Source organism: Nycticebus coucang, chromosome 1 (assembly GCF_027406575.1).
Source record: "Nycticebus coucang isolate mNycCou1 chromosome 1, mNycCou1.pri, whole genome shotgun sequence".
In the NCBI taxonomy this organism is placed as follows: Eukaryota; Metazoa; Chordata; class Mammalia; order Primates; family Lorisidae; genus Nycticebus; species Nycticebus coucang.
Window position 1 is genome coordinate 69343670 of NC_069780.1, and position 23530 is coordinate 69367199.

General features: G+C 37.5%; 1 protein-coding gene across 2 annotated transcripts in view; it reads left to right on the plus strand.

Moving 5' to 3' along the window:
* The first annotated feature begins 1886 nt into the window (after positions 1 to 1886).
* Positions 1887 to 23530, plus strand: part of USP38 (ubiquitin specific peptidase 38) — a 42388-nt gene continuing 20744 nt past the window's right edge. The window contains exons 1-6 of one of the 2 annotated variants that reach the window (XM_053582185.1): positions 1887 to 2581; positions 4274 to 4409; positions 11647 to 11776; positions 15248 to 15349; positions 19259 to 19417; positions 22685 to 22878. In XM_053582185.1, the coding sequence (XP_053438160.1) occupies positions 1900 to 2581; positions 4274 to 4409; positions 11647 to 11776; positions 15248 to 15349; positions 19259 to 19417; positions 22685 to 22878 (1403 nt within the window). In that variant the 5' untranslated portion in view covers positions 1887 to 1899. The remainder of the gene's footprint in view (positions 2582 to 4273; positions 4410 to 11646; positions 11777 to 15247; positions 15350 to 19258; positions 19418 to 22684; positions 22879 to 23530) is intronic. The other variant, XM_053582186.1, reaches the window with a different exon arrangement.

Consider the following 23530-nt stretch of genomic DNA (forward strand, 5'->3'; position numbering starts at 1 on the left):
ATTATTCACTTTCTACATTATTTTTGTTTTCCAATGTGGTACTATTCCAAGTCAAACTTTTCTGTAGTTTCATCTTATGCCTATTTCAAAAAGGAAAGTTCCAAAGTCATTCCTATCCTCTAAGGTGACTATCTTTTACATCCATTGATTACCTCACTTCTCTTTTACCTTCATTCTCTTTGTACAGGTTAATTCAGTCTCAATTACTCAGCACCTACTGACCCAGCCCAGGACTAGTTTCCCATCTGAACTGCTATTCTGTTTAAGATTACCCTAATCGAAGTGTTAAATACATTGGTATAATTACGTTTGTAATTGGATAAAAAATAAAACCTCACTATTTAGTAAATTGAAACAACTTACAATTTTGTTCATTTTTCTACTGGATATTTTAAACGAACTATTTCTTTAAAGTTTTATTTAACCAAGCCCAAAAGGGGCTGTAAGTAGGCAGTGTTTTCCACTTTAAGGACCTCCTGTTTAAAGTTTAAATTCTTGCTGTGAATCTGGAATCTAACCCTTTAATTAAGACTACAAGCATAATGACTGCATCTCTTCTTCCTGTTGTAAACCATCTTCAATGCTACCATATACATTAAGTTTTGATATTTCCAGCTGGCTTTCTGTTTTCAAAGTACTCCTTTACACAATGCAGGTATAAAAAATACTTTCATTTTTCCTCATCTGCTATTTTCCTTACCTCCTCTCCCCCGCCTTCTTTTTTTTTTTTTTTTTTTGACAGCTATGAACTTGCGAATTGGGACAAAAGCTCACTATTTGCTAGAGGCCTGTTATTCAAGTCTACAAATGTGTAACACCGCCAATGCAGTTCTTAGTAACCACATCGTAAGAATAAAGCCGTCGCGTTTAGGACCTCCAGGGCATTTCTTGAAGAACAATCCAGGACATTAAATGACTTCTCAATCTCAGTTTTGAGTTCTCCTTACTTTCTCCTCAGATGCTCTTTTCCTCGGACTTTACATAAACAAAACTTTCTCCAGTTTTCACGCGTAATCTGACCCAGATAAAAACCACAGCGATCAGCCTGCGGGAATCCCAAACCCGAGCCACCTACATAGTACCCACCCGGGGCCGCTCTGCCACGAAGACTGCCTGTGACTCGACACACACTCTCCAGTGACGCGAGCGTCGCCGCGTAACTCCGTTGGTGGCGGCCGCTGCCGCGCCTGCGCAGCAGCTAATGGGCGGGGCGAGGCGGGGCGGGGCGGGGCGGGGCGGAGGTCTGGAGTCGGAGCGCAGGCGGGAGGAGGGTACCAGCAGGAACCCGAGAGCCTGAGCATGGAGGGAGGAGGGGGGCGGGCCTTTCCCGGGAGGCCTATGTCCTTCACTTCCTGTTTGCCGGCTCTTCTGAATCCGGGTCGAGGGTGTTCGCTTTGGTTTCTTCCCTGCTGATTCCGGCACCCTCCGTGACAGCGCCACCTGACTCAGCCCCGGACCGGTTTCCTCTCCCGACTTGCTGGACCCCTGACGCCCACACCTGCCCCGGAGCACGGAGACGCTCTTCCTCTACCTACTGGCTCGCAGTCCCGGTCCCGGAGCGCCCGCCGATGCTGCCGTAAGGGGCTCCCGCTGGCCCCTCCGCGCTGATGCTGAGAGAGTTCCAGGACCCGGGGCGGCGGCGGCGAACAGGCCTCTGGCGCCTTACGCCAACCGTGGGTGGTTGTCGGTTCTTAAGCTCTCCAAGCTCGCCAGCTCCCGCCCCGGCTTGGATGGGCCTTCCTACCCTATAAATGTGGCTGCTGAGGCGGTGGTGGCGGTGGCCGGTCCAGCTGCTGCTGCGCTCCAAGTTCGCCTCCCCCCCGGCGCTCTCTTGCTCCATCTGGGGGCTGCCGCCTCCCGCTCCTTATTCCCTGGCCCTGGCCTTGCAGTGTGGTGACAATGGACAAGATCCTGGAGGGCCTGGTGAGTTCATCGCATCCGCTTCCCTTAAAGCGGGTGATTGTGCGGAAGGTGGTGGAGTCGGCGGAGCATTGGCTGGACGAGGCACAGTGCAAGGCCATGTTTGACCTGACAACCCGGCTCATTCTGGAGGGCCAGGACCCTTTCCAGCGGCAGGTGGGGCACCAGGTGCTGGAGGCCTACGCAAGATACCACCGACCAGAGTTTGAGTCCTTCTTCAACAAGACCTTGGTGTTGGGCCTCCTTCAGCAGGGCTACCACTCACTGGACAGAAAGGACGTAGCCATCCTAGACTATATTCACAACGGCCTGAAGCTGATCATGAGCTGTCCGTCGGTGCTGGATCTCTTCAGCGTGTTGCAGGTAGAGGTGTTACGGATGGTATGTGAGAGGCCAGAGCCACAGCTCTGTGCCCGACTGAGCGACCTTCTGACGGACTTCGTGCAATGCATCCCCAAAGGGAAATTGTCCATCACCTTCTGTCAACAGCTGGTTCGAACAATAGGCCACTTCCAGTGCGTGTCCACCCAGGAGAGGGAGCTTCGGGAATATGTCTCCCAGGTGACAAAAGTGAGTAATTTGCTGCAGAACATCTGGAAAGCTGAGCCGGCCACACTGCTGCCTTCCCTGCAAGAAGTTTTTGCAAGCATCTCTTCCACAGGTAAGGATCATATTTCAGGAGATTGTCTTATGGAAATTCAGTGTGTCTGTCACATACACACACACACACACACACCCATGTTTACTCTTCTACGGTGTAAACATTAGGGAGAGCAAATCCTAATACTCTAATCCAAAATTTATTCACGTCCACAGCCTTATTCAGGATGTCACTTTGTACCTTAAAAATAGGCAGCCTTCCTATTTTAAAGGTTGAGAACGTCTAGGTCCAAGACCTTTGGCACCAAACATGTTGGTTAATTACCTAGCCTTTGCTCCACTTATTTGGAATGCTTTGAGTTTGACAGCTACTATATAAAGCTTCTATTCATTATGACTAATGGTATCATAATGTTTACTGTATTATTATTGTACGTGTCCCTCTGATTTTATTGTTATGAGTCCCCCCTCGTTTTTTAATTTTTGGATCGTGCAGTTTTATTACTGATTATCCTAGTTAACTATGTAGTTTTAAATATTGGCATTTTCAGTCTACAATACTGTGTTGTGAGAGGGGATACAGATAGAAAGAGGGAAGGGTGAGTATGAAGACTTAAATATGTAGATATTTTTATGCCCATAAATTGCATGAAGCAGGGAAGGGTCAAGTAATACTTGCCTAGAAAATACTTTCTTGCCCAAGAATTTTACCAGTTGTGCCTTGGATCTTTGAAGTCTGTAGGTTGTGAGATAGTAGGCTGAAAGCCGAATTCACTTCTTCTCTACTTGGGACCACCATTCTCCCTGATTATACCCCCAGAGGGGACTCTTGACTATTCGAAATTGAACTTGTGAGGGTAGTGTCCTCCTTCTATATTAAAAACTAGAAATAAGAGTGGCATTTGACAAACTCCATACATACTGATGAGTTTAATACATTTATAAAAGAATTAACAACTGTATATACAGTTCTCATTTTTGATTATGGTATCTGAGTTGGATTTTTTTGTTTTGCCTTATTGTAATTTTACTTGTATTTTCTGTGTTGTCATAGCTGTTAAGTTCCCCTCAACTTTTTCAAATATAGCAGGAAAGGTACTCATCTTGGATTTGATTAATTTTCATATAGTTTTAGCAATATCCCCCTCCCAATTCACCTTAATTTCTACTTCTTCAAGACATTTTTTAAATCTTCCTTAGATCAATGTAATGACTACTGTAATAGTTTTAAAGTTATTTTAGAGGGCCTGAATTTAAATGATACCTTGTGTTTTTTTCTCTGACTACAGCTTTTTTTTTTTTTTTTTGGCCGGGGCTGGGTTTGAACCCATCACTTCCTGTATATGGGGCTGGCGCCCTACTCCTTTGAGCCACAGGTGCCACACCTCTGACTACAGTTTTTTAAAGGAATATTTTAGCACAACAGTAACTTGATATTAACAAATTTTGAAAAATCAAAATAACTTATGGGCTAAATATGGCCATAGTGAGTAACAGTTTTTAGATTTCAGCATTCTCTCTGTAAAATAAGTGATCGTTGCTTTTCACTCTTACTTTCATTTCTGAAATTTAACATTTCTTGTATATTAGAGTCTACCCATGAGGTATAGCATAATAACTGCTTCCTGATTAACACTTTTGCTGCATTTCCTTTTTTTATTTTTTGTGTTCAAAAATATTTGTGTTGTTCTCCTTAAATACTTTACTTGACCCTTCTTGCCATATTCCTTTTTCTTTTTAATTAAAAAAATAGATGCATCATTTGAACCTTCTGTAGCATTGGCAAGCCTTGTGCAGCATATTCCTCTTCAGATGATTACAGTTCTCATCAGGAGCCTTACTACGGATCCAAATGTAAAAGATGCAAGTATGACCCAAGCCCTTTGCAGGTACTTCTTCATGGCACTATAGATGGTAATTGTAGATTTGGGAAGAGAAGATATTTTGTTGTATTTTGTGAGTGATTGAAAAATTAGAGAAATGTTTAAAATTAAAGTCATGGAATCAAATATATATTCTCCATATTAATTGGAATGAATTATTTGCCTCATCATAGCCTCTACCGGCATACCAATAATTCACAAAGCCATTTTCTTTTTTAATTTCTAAAACATACACACACATACACTATATTATACAGTTAGAAGTTGATTTGATTATTAATGTACAGTATTTTACTAATTTCTTTGCTCATTAGATTTTTCTGCAACCTACATCTCCTTTCTGAAGTTTGTTTTTTCTCATTAGTGAGTACATACTTTCACTTTGTCCTTCAGCCAGACCAGGAGGTAACACACTATTTGAAATGTATTTTTTTACTCGTAGTCTTAAATAAGACGCATAATTTGCAAGATATAGAAGTGTAATTTGATAGCTATTTTTTCTTAATATTTTGAATTTAATACTGCATTGTCTTTGAACACCTTTTTTACTGATAAGTTATCTGGCATTCGGGTTGTCATTTCTTTTTGAGTAGTCAGGCTTTTCTGATAACTTTTCTGTTTTTATCCTTAACGTCTTGCAGTTTTATTCTTACATTTCTAGGTATAACTTTTGTACTTTTCTTCAGTCATTCATTTATTCAAATGACATTTATTTGAGACCTTACCGTGACTGCCAGGTAGCATTCAAACTTCCTTGAACAAACTGATAAAAATATTTGTGTTCATGGACTTACATTCTAAACAGGGAAACAGATAATAGACTAAGAACATATTTCATTGATTCCCCAAAGCCTTTCAGTTTCAAAGATGTTCAAATGTGGAAATGCCCAATCATCCAGTCACTGGTGTCCTAGTTAAATTGGCATGACTTTTCTTGTTTTAATAGTACATAAGCTAATTATGCATCTTAAAATTGATTTTGTTTTAGATTTGATTAAATATGAGAAGTAAAATAGGATGTTAGTGATAAGTGTTTTGGGAAAAAAGTAGAGAAGAAGGGGTGTGGATAGATTGTGAGGGAGCAGTTTGCAATTTTGAATAAGATAGATAAGGAGGGTTTTGTTGAGGTGACCCTGAAGGAAGCCAGAAAGCAAACTTGCAAGTATCTGAAGGGGAAGCATATCAGTACTCTCTTACACTTCAGTAATCTCTGAATGCTCAGAGATGCTCTATAGAGTTAATTCCAACTATTGAGTTTATTTCAGTGACTCTTTTTTTCTAATTGAATTTTTTCTGTCTACCTGTTCTTGTTTTATACCTGAATATTTTTGTTACTTAATTTTTTTCTACTTTTTTCTGTATGTATATATGTATATATTAAGCACATTTAAATAGAATATAAAGATCTGGAACAAAATGGTTTCTGTGTCCTATTCTGAATTTATAGTCATAAAATAACATAAACTAAATTATTCGTTTTCAGTTCAATTAGGTTCACTTATTTCATGAGTTCTCAAACAACTACATGTATACTAATCTCATTCTCCATAAAAAACTAGGGACTGTGATTTTCTCTGTCATTTAAAAAGACCCTTTCTCCTCCACCTTTTCTTCATTCTGCCTTTTGCTCTTAAACTTAATTAAATGAATTTATCTGGACTTTTTGTTTTTTTGAGACTGAGTCTCACTTTGTTACCTTTGGTAGAGTGCCATGGTGCCATAGCTCACAGCAACTTCAAACTCTTCGGCTCAACCTATTTCTCTAACCTCAGCCTTCCAAGTAGCTAGGACTACAGCCGCCCACCACAATGCCTGGCTATTTTTAGAAACAAGGTCTGGCTCTGGTCTTGAACCTGTGAGCTCAGGCAATCCACCCTCCTCGGCCTCCTAAGTGGTGGGATTATAGGCGTGAGCCATAGCACCCAGCCAGTCTATAACCTTTGCTTCCAATTTGTTATACCTCATTCCATCTTTAATTTTCAGAAATTGCTATATATATTTGAGAAAAGCCTACATAAATATTGTTCCTATTGTATGACTACCACTACCCCCAGTGATTCTAATTTACCGGGACCACTTCTCTTCCCATATTTGGTCTACGTTTTTTTCTCATGTTCTTGATATCTTTATATTCATTGCTCTTAAAAGTTTAATGCTGTGACACCATGCTTATATCTGTTCTTTTTAGCTTCCTCTTTCCCTTTAATCTTGCCTCTTTATCAATTCTCATCTCTATGTGGTTCCTTTCAGGTCTTTATGTAGAGTTCTTTTTGTTCATTTACTTTTAAGAAACACTGTTATTCATGTGCGTGTAAAGAAACTCCTTCTGTCCTATTCAGTAACAACATGTCTTTGTCAGTGTGATTATAACAACACTAAATTCTCTATCTCTTCCAGATAAATATATCATAAATTATATTGTTTTCTTAGTAAAACAGAAAGATACAGATCATTATAGATTTCACATTTATCTTCATTATAGGTAATAATAATTTTTATTTACATGGCATAAGTTGTTTAGTACTCACCACAGCCTTTTGAGGTGGTTGCTATTTTTGGCCCCATGTCATAGTGGAGGAAACTGAGAGGTTAAATAATTTACCTTAGCTCACTCAGATAATAAATGGTGGATCTGATATTCAGACTAACATCTAGCTCTGGAGTTATCATGCTATGTAGTCACCAGTGAGGAAACAAACCCAGAGTGGTCAAATTTCTCACTTAGGGCCAGTGTGCTAGTGGCAAAACTATCTTTGTAGCCTGATGTTGGTTTTTATTTTCGTCTTTTTTCTTGTTTTTATGCCCAATTAACATAAATTATCTTAGATATCTGATCACAAACCTATAAGCTATTTTCAATTCCATCCTTTCTTTCATTCTCTTTGATTAACATAACTAACAAGTCCTTTGGATTCTTTCTTTAGGGATCTCTTAGAATGACATTTTTTCTGCCCCTATCACCTTGAGGAAATTGGCCTTCTTTGTTGCACAGTCTTCTAGCTGGTCTTTTTCTAGCAGTGGCTTTTTTTTTTTTTTTTTTTTTAATTTAAATCATCCAGACCTACTAATTTTTCCCTTCTAATGAAGACACTGTTGCGACTTCTACTACTTACTAAATCAAGTACAAATTTAGTCTTGGCATTCATCATTTTTAGTCTTAATTTTTCAACCTCTTCAAAAGAAATCATGTCCTGAACTTAGGAATTTAATTCATTTTCAAAATTGTTTTGGAAATTAATTTTTCCCTTTTTGTTTTTATGGGTTGTAGTGATCCAATTTTTATATCAAATTTCCATTTCACCCTACATGGTACAGTTTAATCCATAATCTACCTGAACTGGTTATTCTTCTTATATAGAACATATAACTGTTTTTTTTGTTGTTGTTTATTTGTTTGTTTGTTTGTTTTTGGTTTTTGGCCGGGGCTAAGTTTGAACCCGCCACCTCCGGCATATGGGACCGGCGCCCTACTCTTTGAGCCACAGGCGCCGCCCTAGAAAATATAACTGAAAGGAATACTGATAATTCTTAATACCCTACTCCCCTGTCTTAAACTTCTCCATCCTCTATACTTCCCTAACATAACACTGATAGTGCTTCACAGACAAATTTCTGTAATCCAAAGAAATGAAAAGGCAAATACCATACCAGGACCAGACCAATAACATTAAAGTATGACAAGTGTAAGTAAAATGATAGGGAATGAAATATACAAATGACTTCTAAAAGAGAGAACTGATCTTTAACTCCAGTTGCCTGTTGCTATAAGGAAATTTGCATCTAGTCTTTCTTGATCTTGCTTGATTTTTCAAAAGAAGCCTGAAATTCAGTTTTTTATGTAACATTTCTCAATTTTTAAAACACTAGGATAAATAAAAATAAAGGCTGGATATAGCCCTCAAGCTGCCATATAGAAGTGAAAATTGATTTCACTCACCGTAATTACTATTAAATGTAGCTTGTTGCCTTTCATAATATTGCCAGTTTTCATGTTTAGATTTTAAAATTAGGGGAGGAGGTATTTTATTTTGGGTTTTTTTTTTTTTTTTTTTTTAGCTAGAGAAAGAAATGATTCCATTTATTTAACTAATTTGAGTTCAGTGCTAAGCATTGTGCTGAGTATTGGGAATCTAAAGATACATAAGATTTAAAAAAAACAAAAAGAAAGCCCAAGATCACTGCTCTTAAGCTCACAGTCTAGTGAGGAGACAAGACTTTTAAATACATATGACAACTAGTAAAACATTCTTTAATAGTAAAACATTAAATCAGTATGTCAGGTTTAAATAAAATGTCCTTAGAATTCAAATTGATAGTAACTGATACATGGTAGATAAGAGGACTGTAGTTAACTATAAAAATAGCTTGTCCTATAATCCCTGTACCTGAGAAGATCTGAGTATATATGCCAGTCCAATCAAATAGAAGGAGAACTGAGGTATAATTAAAACGTAACAAAAACATTGCATTAATGTGCTGGCAGAGCTTAGTTCATATATCAATACCATTATTTCATAATTGTGATTGCTGAAAAATTTCCCAATTTATCTTTCCAATTTGAGAACATCGTATCTTACTATTGTATTCTCAGCACCTAACACAGTATCTGCTATGTGATATATATACACTTAAATATGTATTTCATGAGTGGCTTCTTTCTTGGTCCATTTGGGCTGCTATAACAAAACCCTTAGATTGGTGAACACGAATTTATTTCTCACAGTTCTGGAGGCTGACCAGTTCAAAATCAAAGTGTCAGCAGATTCAATGTGTGGTGAGGGCTCATTCCTCATAGACAGTACCTTCTGTGTGTCCTCACATGGCAGAGCAAGGGTGCTTCCTTCACAGCCTCTTTTATAAGGGCACTCATCTCATTCATGAGGACTCATTCTCATGACCTGGTCACCTCCCAAAGCCCCACTTCTTAACACCCACACACTGGGCATTAGATTTCAACACATGAATTTTGGAGCATCACAATCAGACCATACCAACTTCTAATTTATTTAAGGGTGTTCAGGAGATTAGTACACATCTACCTTGGATAAGGTAGAGAGAAATGAGGGAAGATAGAGAAAAATACTAAGTAATTAGGGATAGTGAAAAGCTATGGCCAAGTATAATTTTCTGCTCTTTGCCCACTCTCACCAGTACTTTACTTGTACTCTCCTTAGACAGAGCTAAAGGGAATTCTGGCCCTGAACCCTGTGTTACAGAGAACACTGTTTGGTTCTACCCTGGTTATGTGACTCCCCATGGGGCAAAGAAACCACAGAGCCAAGGAGGTGCTTACATACCCTGCCTCTAGACCACATCATTTTCCTGTGTGCATATTTACATGTATATAAATATATGATTTTCTGTTAAATAAAAATGGCTTTTAAGAAATTTACTGGTACTTTTTTTAATTCAGCAGTATCTCCGATCTTTCCATTTTAGATCCTCATGAATAGATTCAGATAGATAGAAGTATCTCATTATACAAAATTCTGCATAGTATCATTAGTATATTTAGCCATTTCCTTATTGATAGTCACCTAGGTTATTTGCAATTTTTTCCATATCATAAACAATGCCAACAGTGAATAAACTCTTACCCAAATGCAAGTGTGTCTCTGCTTTTCTCTTCCATATATGTAGAATGTCCACAAAATTGTATGGGAATAGGACTAACAATAGTTGGAAAATGTGGAAGAGCTGTGAAGGTCTACTTTAATGACTCACAGCCATCACTGTTGGAAGAAGCCAGAAAAACAAGAAAGGAAATAAAATTTATGTAGCTAATGGAGGGAATATACTGTTAACTTATACTTAATGTGCGTTTGGACTTTGGCGTCACTCTTAATATTTGATGAGACATTTTAATTTTAAAAGCAAAAACCTTAATAGAGATAACACTCCAGTGCTAATGTACATAGTTGTATAACAGCTATTATGAAAATAACCATATCAATGTAGACATCAGTCCTTTTGACATGGTAGTTGCTCTGTTAGTTAAGTACTTATGCCCTTAGTGTTTATGTTTGACAGTTGTACAACCAATGTATTTTTTATCTATTGCCACATGTGTTAATATGTGGCAGAAGTGAAGCATGCACAATGAGTATTTCCATTGTTGTATATTCATTAAATCTTCACAGCAGCCCTGTAAAGTGAGCATGTTTATCTCTAATCTACAGATGAGGAAATTAAGACATGGGTTACATAACTTACACAAGGTATTTAGGTCCTCCAGCTAATAAATGGTGAATTGAGATTTATAAAACAGTCGCTCTGGCTTCAAAAGCCCATTTTTCTCAAAACTTGGATCACTGGGTCAAATTATATAAGGATTTAGTTCAATTGCTTTATAAAAGAGTTGTATAGTCTTCATTGTGGTTGATGTCTAACTTTAGAGAGTATCTCCTTCAGACCCCATATCATTTTGTCTTTTTTTCCCATTAACCTGTGTTGGTATTCAAGAACAAAAGCATTCAATGCAAAATGAGGCCATTAGGATATTTGCACACCTGGGTGCCCTTCTAGGTATTTGAAGTTTTCTTTTATTGTCTGTGTATAGTAGGATTTTGGAAGAGATGAAGAAAGGTTTCAAAATAGTCTTTAACAGTACATTTCATATTAGACTGCTCGCCAAGAAGAAGAAATTTGGGTTCATATCCATATGTTCAGGTATAGATATATTCAGATATCTATATTTCAACTGCTCTTTTGAATAAATTTGCCTAATAAATTCTTGATACAGGTTGAGCATCCCATATCTGAAATGCTACAAAATTCAAAACTTTTTAAGTGCCTTCATAATTTTGGCAAAGGAAATGCTTATTGAAGCATTTCAAATTTCGTATCTTTGGATTTGTAGTGTTCAACCATGAAGTATGTAATGCAAATATTCCAAAATCCAAAAAACTTGACAATCCAAAACCCTTCTGATTCTCAACATTTCAGATAAGGAATAGTCAACCTATACCACTATATGACATAACTTTAAAAGTTTTTGTACTTATGTGAAATAATTTATCAGAAATTCTTTCTATGGAAGTATATTGAATATGAGAAACTATTACCTTAGAAGATTGAAAACTTAAGAAAATACTCATTTCTACATTTTGGTCAGCACTTTTTACTAGCAAACTCAGTAAATATTTATTCAAAGTGAGTACTTACTGTAACTCTTAGTATTTCTAACTAAATAATGTTGAAAATATTTTCAATACTGATAGTTTTGTTTTTCTTCAATTTTCAGAATGATTGACTGGCTGTCCTGGCCTTTGGCTCAATATGTGGATACGTGGGTAATTGCACTCCTGAAAGGACTGGCAGCTGTCCAGAAGTTTACTATTTTAATAGATGTTACTTTGCTGAAGATAGAACTGGTAAGTGGGAGTATATAAATCTATTAGAATGTATGGACTCACATAATCAATATTTTTATCTTTGGGTTGTCTCCTTGAAAGCATCTAATTTTGACTATGTTCTTGTTTTTTATTTTGAATAGACTTTAGAAAATTTATTTTATTTATTTTTTACTTATTTTGTTTTTTTTTTTTTTTGAGACAGAGTCTCAAGCTGTCGCCCTGGGTAGAGTACCATGGCGTCACAGCTCACAACAACCTCAAACTCTTGGACTTAAGCGATTCTCTTGTCTCAGCCCCCCAAGTAGCTGGGACTATAGGCACCCACCACAACACCCAGCTATTTGTTTGTTGCAATTGTCATTGTTTTAGCTGGCCTGGCCTGGGTTCAAACCTACCAGCCTTGGTGTATGTGGCCGGCACCCTACCCACTGAGCTATGGATGGGTAGAAATTTTTTTTTTTTTTGCAGTTTTTGGCCTGGGCGGGGTTTCAACCCACTACCTCCAGCATATGGGGCCGGCGCACTACTCCTTTGAGCCACAGATACCACCTCACCCTAGAAAATTTTTAAATGCTGCTTAAGTATAGGTAATTAAATCTGTTTTCAAATAGCCAATATGAAAACATATTCCTCTCATTTTCTCTTGAATCCAGCTATTCAGGCTTTTCCCACCATTACTCAACCAAAATTACCTTTGACACCAGTGGAAAGCAAGAATCATTTCTCAGACCTCTTCTCGTTTGACCTGTCAGTGGCATTTGACACAGTTGATCACTCCCTCTTGTTTCCAGGACATACTGTTCTGGTTTTCGTCCTACTTCACTCATGTATCATTCTCCTGTACTTGCTCTCTCTAACAGAGTAACTCAGGATTCAGTCTTTGGTCCACTTTCTTCTGAATCTATACACACAGCATAGGTATTCCATGGCTTTAAATAACAACTCTAATTTAATGACTGCCAGATTTATATTTTTAGTTCATTGTTCTCCCTTGAACTCTATGTGCATGTATTCAACTGTCTATCCTTAGATCTCAAATTCATCTTATCCACAGTCTAACTCCTGATTTTTCCCTTTCAAATCTAGTCTTCCCCTTCTTAATAAATGGCTACTCCATCCTTCTACTTGCTCGGCCCAAAAACCTTGAAACAATCCTTATCTCTTGTCATTCTCTCTCAGACCATATCCTATGAATCCTACTATCGCTACCTTTAAAATACAGTAGAACCTTCATAGTTGACCACCTCCCTACATTGACCATCTCTTTAAGTGGCCTAATTTTCTTTTTTTTTGAGACAGAGTCTCATTATCACCTTCACAGCAACCTCAAACTCTTGGGCTTAAGCTATTCTCTTGCCTCAGCCTCCCAAGTAGTTGGGACTATGGGTGCCCACCATAATGCCTGGCTATTTTTTTTGTTATTGCAGTTGTCATTGTTTAGCAGGCCCAGGCTGGGTTCAACCCTGCCAGCCCCAGTGTATGTGGCCGGTGTCCTAACAACTGAGCCACAGGCTCTGAGCCTAGTTGACCTAATTTTCACAGACCAGACATGCACCACATGTATGTATCAGTACAGTAGGCCTAGTTTCTTATGTTGATCACCTCTGTATGTTGACTAGCTAGTTACAGTTTCGTGGGGGGATCATCTTATAGAGGTTCTACTGTATATCCAGACTTCTACCACTTTTAATGAGTTACATCACTACCACCCTGATCCAACATCATCATCTCTTGCTGCACGGATTGCAGTAACCTCCTTGCTCCTCCCCTTAGTTCCCTATAAGCGTTATAAGGTCCTACATGATCTACCCCACTGCTGCTTCTATAATTCCATCTCTACTGCTCTTGCCTCAGTCCCTTGCTTCACTTACTATGTCCTCCTTGCTATATCTGTAGCAGACTAGCCTATAGGCCTCAGGACCTTTGCAGTGCTATTTGCCCTGCTTACAATGCTCTTCTCCCAGGTATCTGCCAAGCTTATCTCCCTTCAATTTTATAGTCAAATGTCACCTTTTCCACAAGGCATTTTTTAAAATACCCTATATAAAATAACAGACTCATCCACATTCCCTGTTGATCATACATTGCTTTGTATATCTGTGTTACTTTTTATTATCTCTGCCTACCCTCTTCATTATTGTTCAACCTTTTTTATTTCATGACACATTTGAAACTATAGTTAAACTTCTCTGGCACCTTTAAATTATATTAATAAAAAAAAAAAAGTACAAGGGCATAGTGTGGTGGCTCATGCCTGTAATCCCAGCACTTAGGGAGGCTGAGGCAGGTGGATCACCTGAGCTCACAGGTTTGAGACCAGCCTGAGCAAGAGTAAAACTCAGTTTCTAAAAAAAATAGCCAGGCATTGTGGTGGGCACCTATAATCCCAGCTACTCAGGAGGCTGAGGCCAGAGAATCACTTAAGCCCAAGAGTTTGAGGTTGCTGTAAGCTATCACACCATGGCATTCTACCCAGGGCAACAAAGTAAGACTCTGTCTCAAAAAAAAGAGTAAAGACCGGGCATGTTGGCTCACACCTGTAATCCTAGCACTCTGGGAGACCAAGGCAGGTGGATTGCTTGAGCTCCTTTAGGAGTTCCAGACCAGCCTGAGCAAGAGTGAGACCCTGTCTCTACAAAAAATAGGAAAACTAGCCAGGAGTTTGTCCTACAAACTCTGTAGTCCCAGCTACTTGGGAGGCCAAGGCAAGATGATCACTTGAGACCTGGAGTTTGAGGTTCTATGAGCTATGATGCCAGGGCTCTCTAGTCTGGGGCAACAGAGTGAGACTCTGTCTCAAAAAAAAAAAAAAATTATGTTGCTCAAAAAAAGAGAAAAAATATATACTTACGGTACTTTTAACTTCTTTTGAAAATTAATTAATGGTCTTTAAAATTTTTCACGGCACACCTAAGAACCTCCCAGTACACCAGGGTGCCACAGCACACCAGTTGAAATCACTGAACTAGATGGTAAGATCCTGTGAAATAGAAATGTTTTTTTGATTCACTGTTGTGTCCACAGTGTCTAGAACTGTGTCAAGCAATACCCTGTTTCCCCGAAAATAAGACCTGCTTACAGGAAAGATAAGATGTCCCCTGAAAATAAAACCTAGAGCATCTTTGGGAGCACACCTTAAAATAAGACACTGTCTTATTTTCGGGAAAACAGGGTAGCAGGTGCTCAACAAGTATTTGTTGACTGAATTGAATGAATAATGGACCAGGGAGCCATCATCTTTGAACACAGTTTGACATATTTTCCTTTAATCAGGGAGTTTCACAAATTAGTTAGGCCATTACATTCCCCTGATCTCTGTCGTGTTGTTAACTTTTTCCTTCTCCCAAACTTTATTGATACATGTTATATGATAGAACTTTCTAGGAAGGGAGACATTCACATAAATAATATTTAACCCTAGGAAAATAAGTTCCGATGGAGTTGTTTTCCTACGAACTCTTAAGACAGGTGTCTTGTCTTATTTTGAAGGTTTTTAATCGACTTTGGTTTCCTCTCGTGAGACCTGGTGCTCTTGCAGTTCTTTCTCACATGCTGCTTAGTTTTCAGCACTCTCCAGAGGCGTTCCATTTGGTAAGTTATGACATAGCTTTCTACATAGAAAAAGCCTCATTTTAAAAATTTAGGTTAATAAATGTGTAAATGAAAAGATTGTAGGTTAGTCCTAAATTGAACTATTCTCATGTCGCTTTATGGTTTAGAAAATTGAGATTGTGGAATTTCCCTTCAAGGAATATAGTATTTTAGAATGTTTTGTTTCTTACCAAAACTGCCCCACTTGAAACAACTACTAGCAATTGAAAATTACTGCTCTACATGGGAGATGTCACTGATGGCTTTGTGTTGCATGTATCAACAATGTAGAAGGATTAAAATGGTTGAAAGCCACTGGCTACTTTAGGATTTCAAAGACATAAAAAGCTCAGTCCTTGCTTTATAAACCCAATGTTAAGCCTTTTCATTCTCTCTCAGCCTTATCCTACAAATCCTATTGACTTTACCTTTACGATAAATCTACAGTCACGCTACTGTAAGTGAGCTACTTCACTGGCTTTGGATTTGATTTCAATTATTTGATTATCAGTTATTATAAAGGAAGAATGACAAAATGTTTCTGGAATCTGTTCAGCTATCTATATAAATTTTCACAGGAAAGTAGAACCTTAGTATGGTTACTTACTTTATCCAAAGTCTGATCCTCAATTTTATAGAACTAGAAACTTCTTGTCAGTATGATCACAATATAAAAGTCTTAGGGATACTGATTCCCCATAACAAAATTTCAAAGAGACTAATGAGAAATGCACAATTTTTAGCTAGAAATATGACTAACCTTAGAAAACCACATGCTCACCTGGGCTGCTTAGTGCCTTATTTCTACTGAAGGAAAATCGACAAACAGGCATTGTACTTTGTAAACCTTATGAAAAGGGAATTACATTATACATTATCACTTAGGATGAGTGATTTCTGCAGTTAATTATTCTAATTTTGACATTTTCATTATGAAGCAATAACCTTATATCTGTTTGCTATACAAACAAAACTCAAACTTGAGCCAGTATAGCAGGTGTACTAGCAAGTAATCTTCCAAGAAAAAAAACATCAATTATTTGTCTGTGTCCTTAGGCACAATTGTGTGTAAGTCATTTGAGAAAAGGCTTTGGTTTCAATGTTTCTAGGAAGGAGATTCTCTAACATAACTTTATCTTTTACTCTAATGTTTATTGCTGTTTACATTCAGGACATTTTTTAATTTCTGTGATTAATCACTTACACTCTAAATCTATTTTTTTGCTCACAGTTTTTTAAAAGGTAGAAGATCGCTCCTTAAGTAGTATTGCTTTTTTCCTGAAAAAAGTAGTTAAAAAGACAAATATTTGAATTTGAAATATTTGACTTATTGAAATAAACAAGTATTAAATCATTTATTTAAAATACAGTTAAATTTTTTTTTCTTTTATTTCCTTCTCTGAGAACCTACCCTTAAAGGAAAAAATATAGTTAAATCTTAAATCGAAAATTGAGATCTGGCTTACTAAAAATTAAAAACAAAAATATTGCTTAAATAGTGTGTAAAGCCTAACCCTGCACTCCACTAAAGATAATGCAGACATGTAGTAGTGGGTCATATGATAATTGAATCACCTATGACTCCATGTAACTCAGTGAAGGACTCAGGACTAGGGATTGCTGAGTATGAGCAATAATCTGGAGTCAACATTGTCATAATTCATTATATTAAATGTTTAGAATATGAGGGCCACCTGAGATTGATGTTATAATATGCATTGTTATAGGTTAGGCAACTTTTTATATGCTTTTTATTAAATAGAAAAAAATCTTATTTTAAATAGACACTAGGGCAGATAGTAATAATAGAGACCAAAAAATCAAAGCTTCTAGTATAGTATTTTATACATTTCCTCAAAAAGTAACTTAAGTTTACCGAGTATAATAATAATGTTTAGAAATATTTAGTTTCTCTCATTCAAAAAATCAACGTTCAAGAATTTAGAAAGTAACATCCTGTTTGGAAATGTGTTTCCATAACTGTGAATAACTAAGTCTTACTTCATTGTCAATGATAATGTGACCATTTAGTAGACAACCATATAACCTGATTGCAAAGACCAAATATACACTGGAAAAGCTTTTAGAAGATTTAGAATTATAAATTCAATCATTTAAAAAATTCTTTTATCTTTTCTTTCTTGTCCTTTCACTTTTGAGGAAACTAATTTTGGATTTCTGACTATTTTAGCAAGAGAATATCAGGCAGATGTAGCTTTATGGATACTTAAAATTTAGATTCGCTGGTTCCACGCCCATAGCACAGTGGTTAGGGCGTCAGCCACATACACGGAGGCTGGTGGGTTCAAACCCAGCCCAGACCAGCTAAACAACAATGAAAACTGCAACAAAAAATAGCCGGACATTGTGGTGGGTGCCTGTAGTCCCAGCTACTTGGGAGGCTGAGGCAAGAGAATTGCTTGAGCCCAGGAGTTGGAGGTTGCTGTGAACTGTAACGCTACGGCACTCTACTGAGGGGGATATAGTGAGACTCTTGTCTCAAAAAAATAACAATAATAATAATAATTTAGATTTGCTTAGAAATGTAGGGATGATAGCAATAGAGGAACTGGTAATTTTATGGTCACATCAAAACCTGTGATGGAGATGAGATTAAAGAAGGTAGTATGAAAGCTAAAATACAATTTAATACCTAAAGCGCAAGAGTAAAGCTAGATAGGATTGTTCTTTTTGGGGTGGTGCCTGTGGCTCAGTCGGTAAGGCGCCGGCCCCATATACCGAGGGTGGCTGGTTCAAACCCGGCCCCGGCTGAACTGCAACCAAAAAATAGCCGGGCGTTGTGGCGGGTGCCTGTAGTCCCAGCTACTCGGGAGGCTGAGGCAAGAGAATCGCTTAAGCCCAGGAGTTGGAGGTTGCTGTGAGCCATGTGAGGTCATGGCCCTCTACCCAGGGCCATAAAGTAAGACTCTGTCTCTACAAAAAAAAAAAAAAAGTAGGATTGTTCTTTTTGTGGGAAGAAAAGGAAGTTGAGTGAAGCTTTATTGTGATTTCTGTTATTGCTGTTTGATATGATCCTAATAGAGATATAACTTCATTTTTACCATAAGTTAACAACTAAAAAAAGTCCTACAAATAGAACATAATAAGCTCTCTTTTACCATAAGAAGTGTAAATATGTAGTATCTAGTTATAGTTATCTAGTTATATGGAAATGTATTGTAGCATGCTAAGGGATTAAGCCATTTCTTTAAAATGGAATTTGTTTTATTATTTTAAATAACCTCTTGGCTCTGTACCATTTGACTTTTTAGTCTAATTTTACAGTGAAAGAATATTTTACTGATCATCAACATTAACAGATTTCTTCATGATTAGGAGCAATAATGATTTTAAATTTCCCTTGTATTTTAGACCAGTTCCTTAAAAATAATAGACATTTCTGACTCTCTTTTGGGGAGATGGGAAATGGAGCTTTGAGTGAAGATAGGCAGACTAATACAAAATATCATCTCTGTGCTTATTCTGAAAGTAATCTTGTTAACTGAGCTATAATTTTAGTTATATAGTTATTTCAAAAACTCCCTTGAAATAGACTTTTAATGTGCAATGTTTAATTCTTTCAAGTGAAAAAGTTAAAATTCACACTAGATGGAGCTCTTCAGCTAATTCTAGCTTTTTTTTTTTTAAATGTGTTCCTATTGAATGATCTGGTAAATGTAATTTAATAGGCCTAACATTTTTCAACTTAAGGCATTATATGTGACTGTGAAAACTAGATTTACCTTGGTAAATTCTAGAAATTTTTAACTATATTACTTTCATAGAAAAAGTCTGTGACTGAACATAGAGAAAAGTAGTTGCTATAACATTTGCATTCTATTTGTAGCCTAGAGAATTTGTTGCCAATTAGTATATATTAAGGAATATTTGTCTTCTTTTTCTCTTTAGATTGTTCCTCATGTAGTTAATTTGGTTCATTCTTTCAAAAGTGATGGTCTGCCTTCTAGTACAGCTTTCTTAGTACAATTAACCGAATTGATACACTGTATGATGTATCATTATTCAGGATTTCCGGATCTCTACGAACCTATTCTAGAGGCAATAAAGGTATGATAGTTGTACCAATATTTGTAAAGTTGTAGACCAAGATGAATGTGGTGAAACATTCCTATAACCAGCTGTCGTATTTACTGTTTTATGGTAGCGGACTTTTTGTTTGAATAATCCAACCCAGGCACAGTGGCTAACGCCTGTAATCCTAACACTCTGAGAGGCCAAGGCAGATGGATTGCCTGAGCTCACAGGTTCAAGACCAGCCTGAGCAAGAGTGAGACCCCATCTCTAAAAACAGCTGGGCGTTGTGGCAGGTACCTGTAGTCCTAGCTACTCGAGAGGCTGAGACAAGAGAATCCCTTGAGCCCAAGAGTTTGAGGTTGCTGTGAACTATGATGCTGTGGCACTCTACCAAGGGTGACAAAGTGAGACTCTGTCTCAAAAAAAAAAGAAAAGGGAAGAAAGAAAAAAAGAAAAATCCAATGAGAATTATTTCATTAATGTAATTTTCTTGCTGCCATTAATTGATAAGGCATATCTTTAAATTTATAACAGCTTTTGGGGAGATTTGTTTAAAAAGAAATGCTACAGCTGTGCTTGGTGGCTCACACATGTAATCCCAGCACTCTGGGAGGCCAAGGTGGGTGGATCCCTTGTGCTCAGGAGTTCAAGACCAGCCTGAGCAATAGCAAGACCCTAACCCATCTCTACTAAAAACTGGCCAGACATTGTGGCAGGAGCCTGTAGTGCCAGCTACTTGTTAGGCTACAGTAAGAGGATTGCTCAAGCCCAGGAGCTTGAGGTTGCTGTGGGCTAAGACACTATATCATTCTACCTAGGGCGACAGAGTGAGACTATGTTTAAAAAAAAAGAAAAATAAATACTACATTAGGTGAATACAAACATAGAATTTGCATTTACATGCTAATATTAGACATGTTAGAATATGTTAAAGAACATCTTAGAGTCAAGGAAGGGCAGTTCAATATAAGATTTGACTTTGGGCTGGGTGTAGTGGCTCACGCCTTTTATGGTATTGACACAGTTTATTTACAACCAGGGTATAACTTAGTGGTTAGGTTTGGGAAGTACTTGCCTTGGAGGCCAAGGCAAGAGGATTGCTTGAGCTCACAAGTTCAAGACCAGCCTGAGCAAGAGTGAGACCCCATCTCTACTAAAAATGAAAAACTAAGGCAAGAGGGTCTCTTGAGCCTAAGAGTTTGAGGTTGCAGTGAGCTATGACACCATGGAACTCTACGGAGGGCAACAAAGTGAGACTGTCTCAAAAAAAAAAAAGAAAAAAAAGATTTGACTTTGATTTCTTCCCCATTTTTCTGTTTTTGCTATGGGCTTTTTATGAATACCTGTTGTTTACCTGAATTATCTGTGGAGTTACCCTGTTTTTCTTTCTTTTTTTTAAAGACAGAATCTCACTTTATTGCCCTCAGTAGAGTGCTGTAGCATCACAGCTCACGGCAACCTCCAACTCCTGGGCTTAGGCGATTCCCTTGCCTCAGCCTCCTGAGTAGCTGGAACTACAGGCGTGTGCCACAACACCCAGCTATTTTTTTGTTGCAGTTTGGCTGGGGCCACGTTTGAACCTGCCACCCTTGGTATGTGGGGCTGGCGCCCTACCCACTGAGCCACAGGCCCTGCCCGAGTTACCCTGTTTTTCAACTTTGTATAGTCAGTGGGTCGAAAATGCAGTGAGCTGTTTGTCTTGAAAAACTGGGTTACAGTAAACACACTTTCCTCTCAGTAAATTTACTGTGTAATCAAAGTATAGCAAAAGAACTGGAGAACTTAACTCAGCCAGACTTAATCAGAAGCTATCAGAAATCCTTTCTATTGATGATGCGGTGGCTCACGCCTGTAATCTTAGCACTCTGGGAGGCCTGAGCAGGTGGATCACATGAAGTCAGAAGTTTGAAACCAACCTGAGCAAAAGCAAGACCACATCTCTGCTAAAAATAGAAAAACCTTAGCTGGGGTCTGTGGTGGGTGCCTACAGTCAGGAGGTCTTAAAAGGCAAGGGGGTTGCTTGAGCCTAAGAGTTTGAGGTTGCTGTGAGCTAAGATACCAGGCCATTCTACCCAGGGCACAGAGTAAAACTGTTTAAAAAAAAAAAGAGACAAAAACAGGAATCCTTTTTATTAATGTTGATATTTCTTTTTGAGGTCTGAAGTACAACATAAAGGTCTCATTATCTTTACTTCTTCTGTATCTGAAATGGATTAAAAACATCTTCCTTTTACCATTAATCTAAATCACACTGATTTTAGTTGATCCTGGAACACAAGGCTATTAATTAATGTGTACCACAGGTATGGCACTTTGACACTGCAGAAGTAAATTATAGACAGGAATATTTTGTCATGGATTTGATAGGAACCTTTAATCTATTTTGACAGTGTCACTGTGTCCACAGATTAAAGATGTTAAAACTTGTTAATTTATTGCTGTTCTTTAGTTTTTCAGTGCTTTTCATGTTGAAAATTCTGATAACTTATATGGCTCAGAAGAAGCAAGGGACTCACTTTTAGCCTAAGAAAGCACTTTCTATTAGCTGCGAACAAAAAAATTAGATTAAAATTCTTTCAGAAAAATGTTCATTTTTTTAAGTCTAAAATGGTAATATCAATCCAGAAAAGCCCTACTGATTTTACCAACTTTCTTTATTCTCCAATACTCTACTTATGCTTAAAATCATTACACTTAAAATTTTATCTCATACTCCACAAAGCAGATAAGAATGTGTATGTTGTAGTAATTTTCTGTATGGTTAAACATAAGATCGAGTTTTCTTTTTCAAAGTTAGAGGTCATCATGCCTAGATGCCTTCATTTTTCTTCCCCTAATTACTTAGGGCTTTTATTTTTAAAAGTTAATACTGAGTAAAAGTAGTGAACAAAATTTGAAAGCACAATGTTTATTCTTTAGTTTACTCAGTTGTGCACTAATTTAAGTCTTCATTCTTCTGCCTTTGCATAGCACTGCAGTATAATTTCTGATCTCAGAGTTTTATTTTGTAAACATTTTGCTGGCAGATACGGAATATAAATTGTTCAAATGTGACTTGGATTTCTGGCTTTTGCATATTCTTCAACTTGATAAACTCTGCCATTAAGAGAGATTACTCTGCCCTGCAGTGTAATTTGATTTTTTTTGATGACTCAGTAGGTGCTATTAGTGATTTCAGAACTAAGGGGGAGAAAAGAAACTTCAAATGTCAATGTAAGAATCTTCTTTACGGTGTTTATTTAATAATAAAAATAGTTTTTATTTTACCTTTAAACTGTTTTTCCTTTTTATGACCTATAGGATTTTCCTAAGCCCAGTGAAGAGAAGATTAAGTTGATTCTCAATCAAAGTGCCTGGACTTCTCAATCCAATTCTTTGGCATCTTACTTGTCTAGACTTTCTGGGAAATCTGAAACTGGGAAAACTGGTCTAATTAACCTAGGAAATACATGTTATATGAATAGTGTTATACAAGCATTGTTCATGGCCACAGAGTAAGTTTAAATTGAAATCTTTCATTTTAACTGTAGAAATTGATGCATACTAATGAAACGTAAGGTTGTAGAATTATCTACACGTTTTTGTCAGTGGTATAAATGTGTTAACATTTCTTACATTGCCTTATTCAGATATGAAATGACTTTTAGTATTCAGAAACTATTAAATTAACATAGAAACTCTTCTTGATTATTTACATTATTCATTACATTTAGAATCCCACTAATTTTTTTAATTAGTCTGACTTGATATTTAATAGTGTCACAGAGGAATTAACTGAGCCTCTTCCCAAGAGTTTAAGTGTCATAAGACACTTATGTTCTGTGGTATCCCATAAGACATTGTATTTTTTTAACCTATATATCTTTTTTTTCTTTTTTTGAGACAGAGTCTCTCTTTGTCCCCCTTGGTAGAGTGCCCTGGCTTCATAGCTCACAACAAGCTCAAACTCTTGGGCTTAAGCAGTTCTCTTGCCTCAGCCTCCCAAGTAGCTGGGACTACAGGCGCCTTCCACAATGCCCAGCTATTTTTTAGAAACAAGGTCTCACTCTGGCTCAGGCTGGTCTTGAACTCATGGGCTCAGGCTGTTCTTGAACTCATGAGCTCAGGCAATCCACCCACCTGGGCCTCCTAGAGTACTAGGATTGC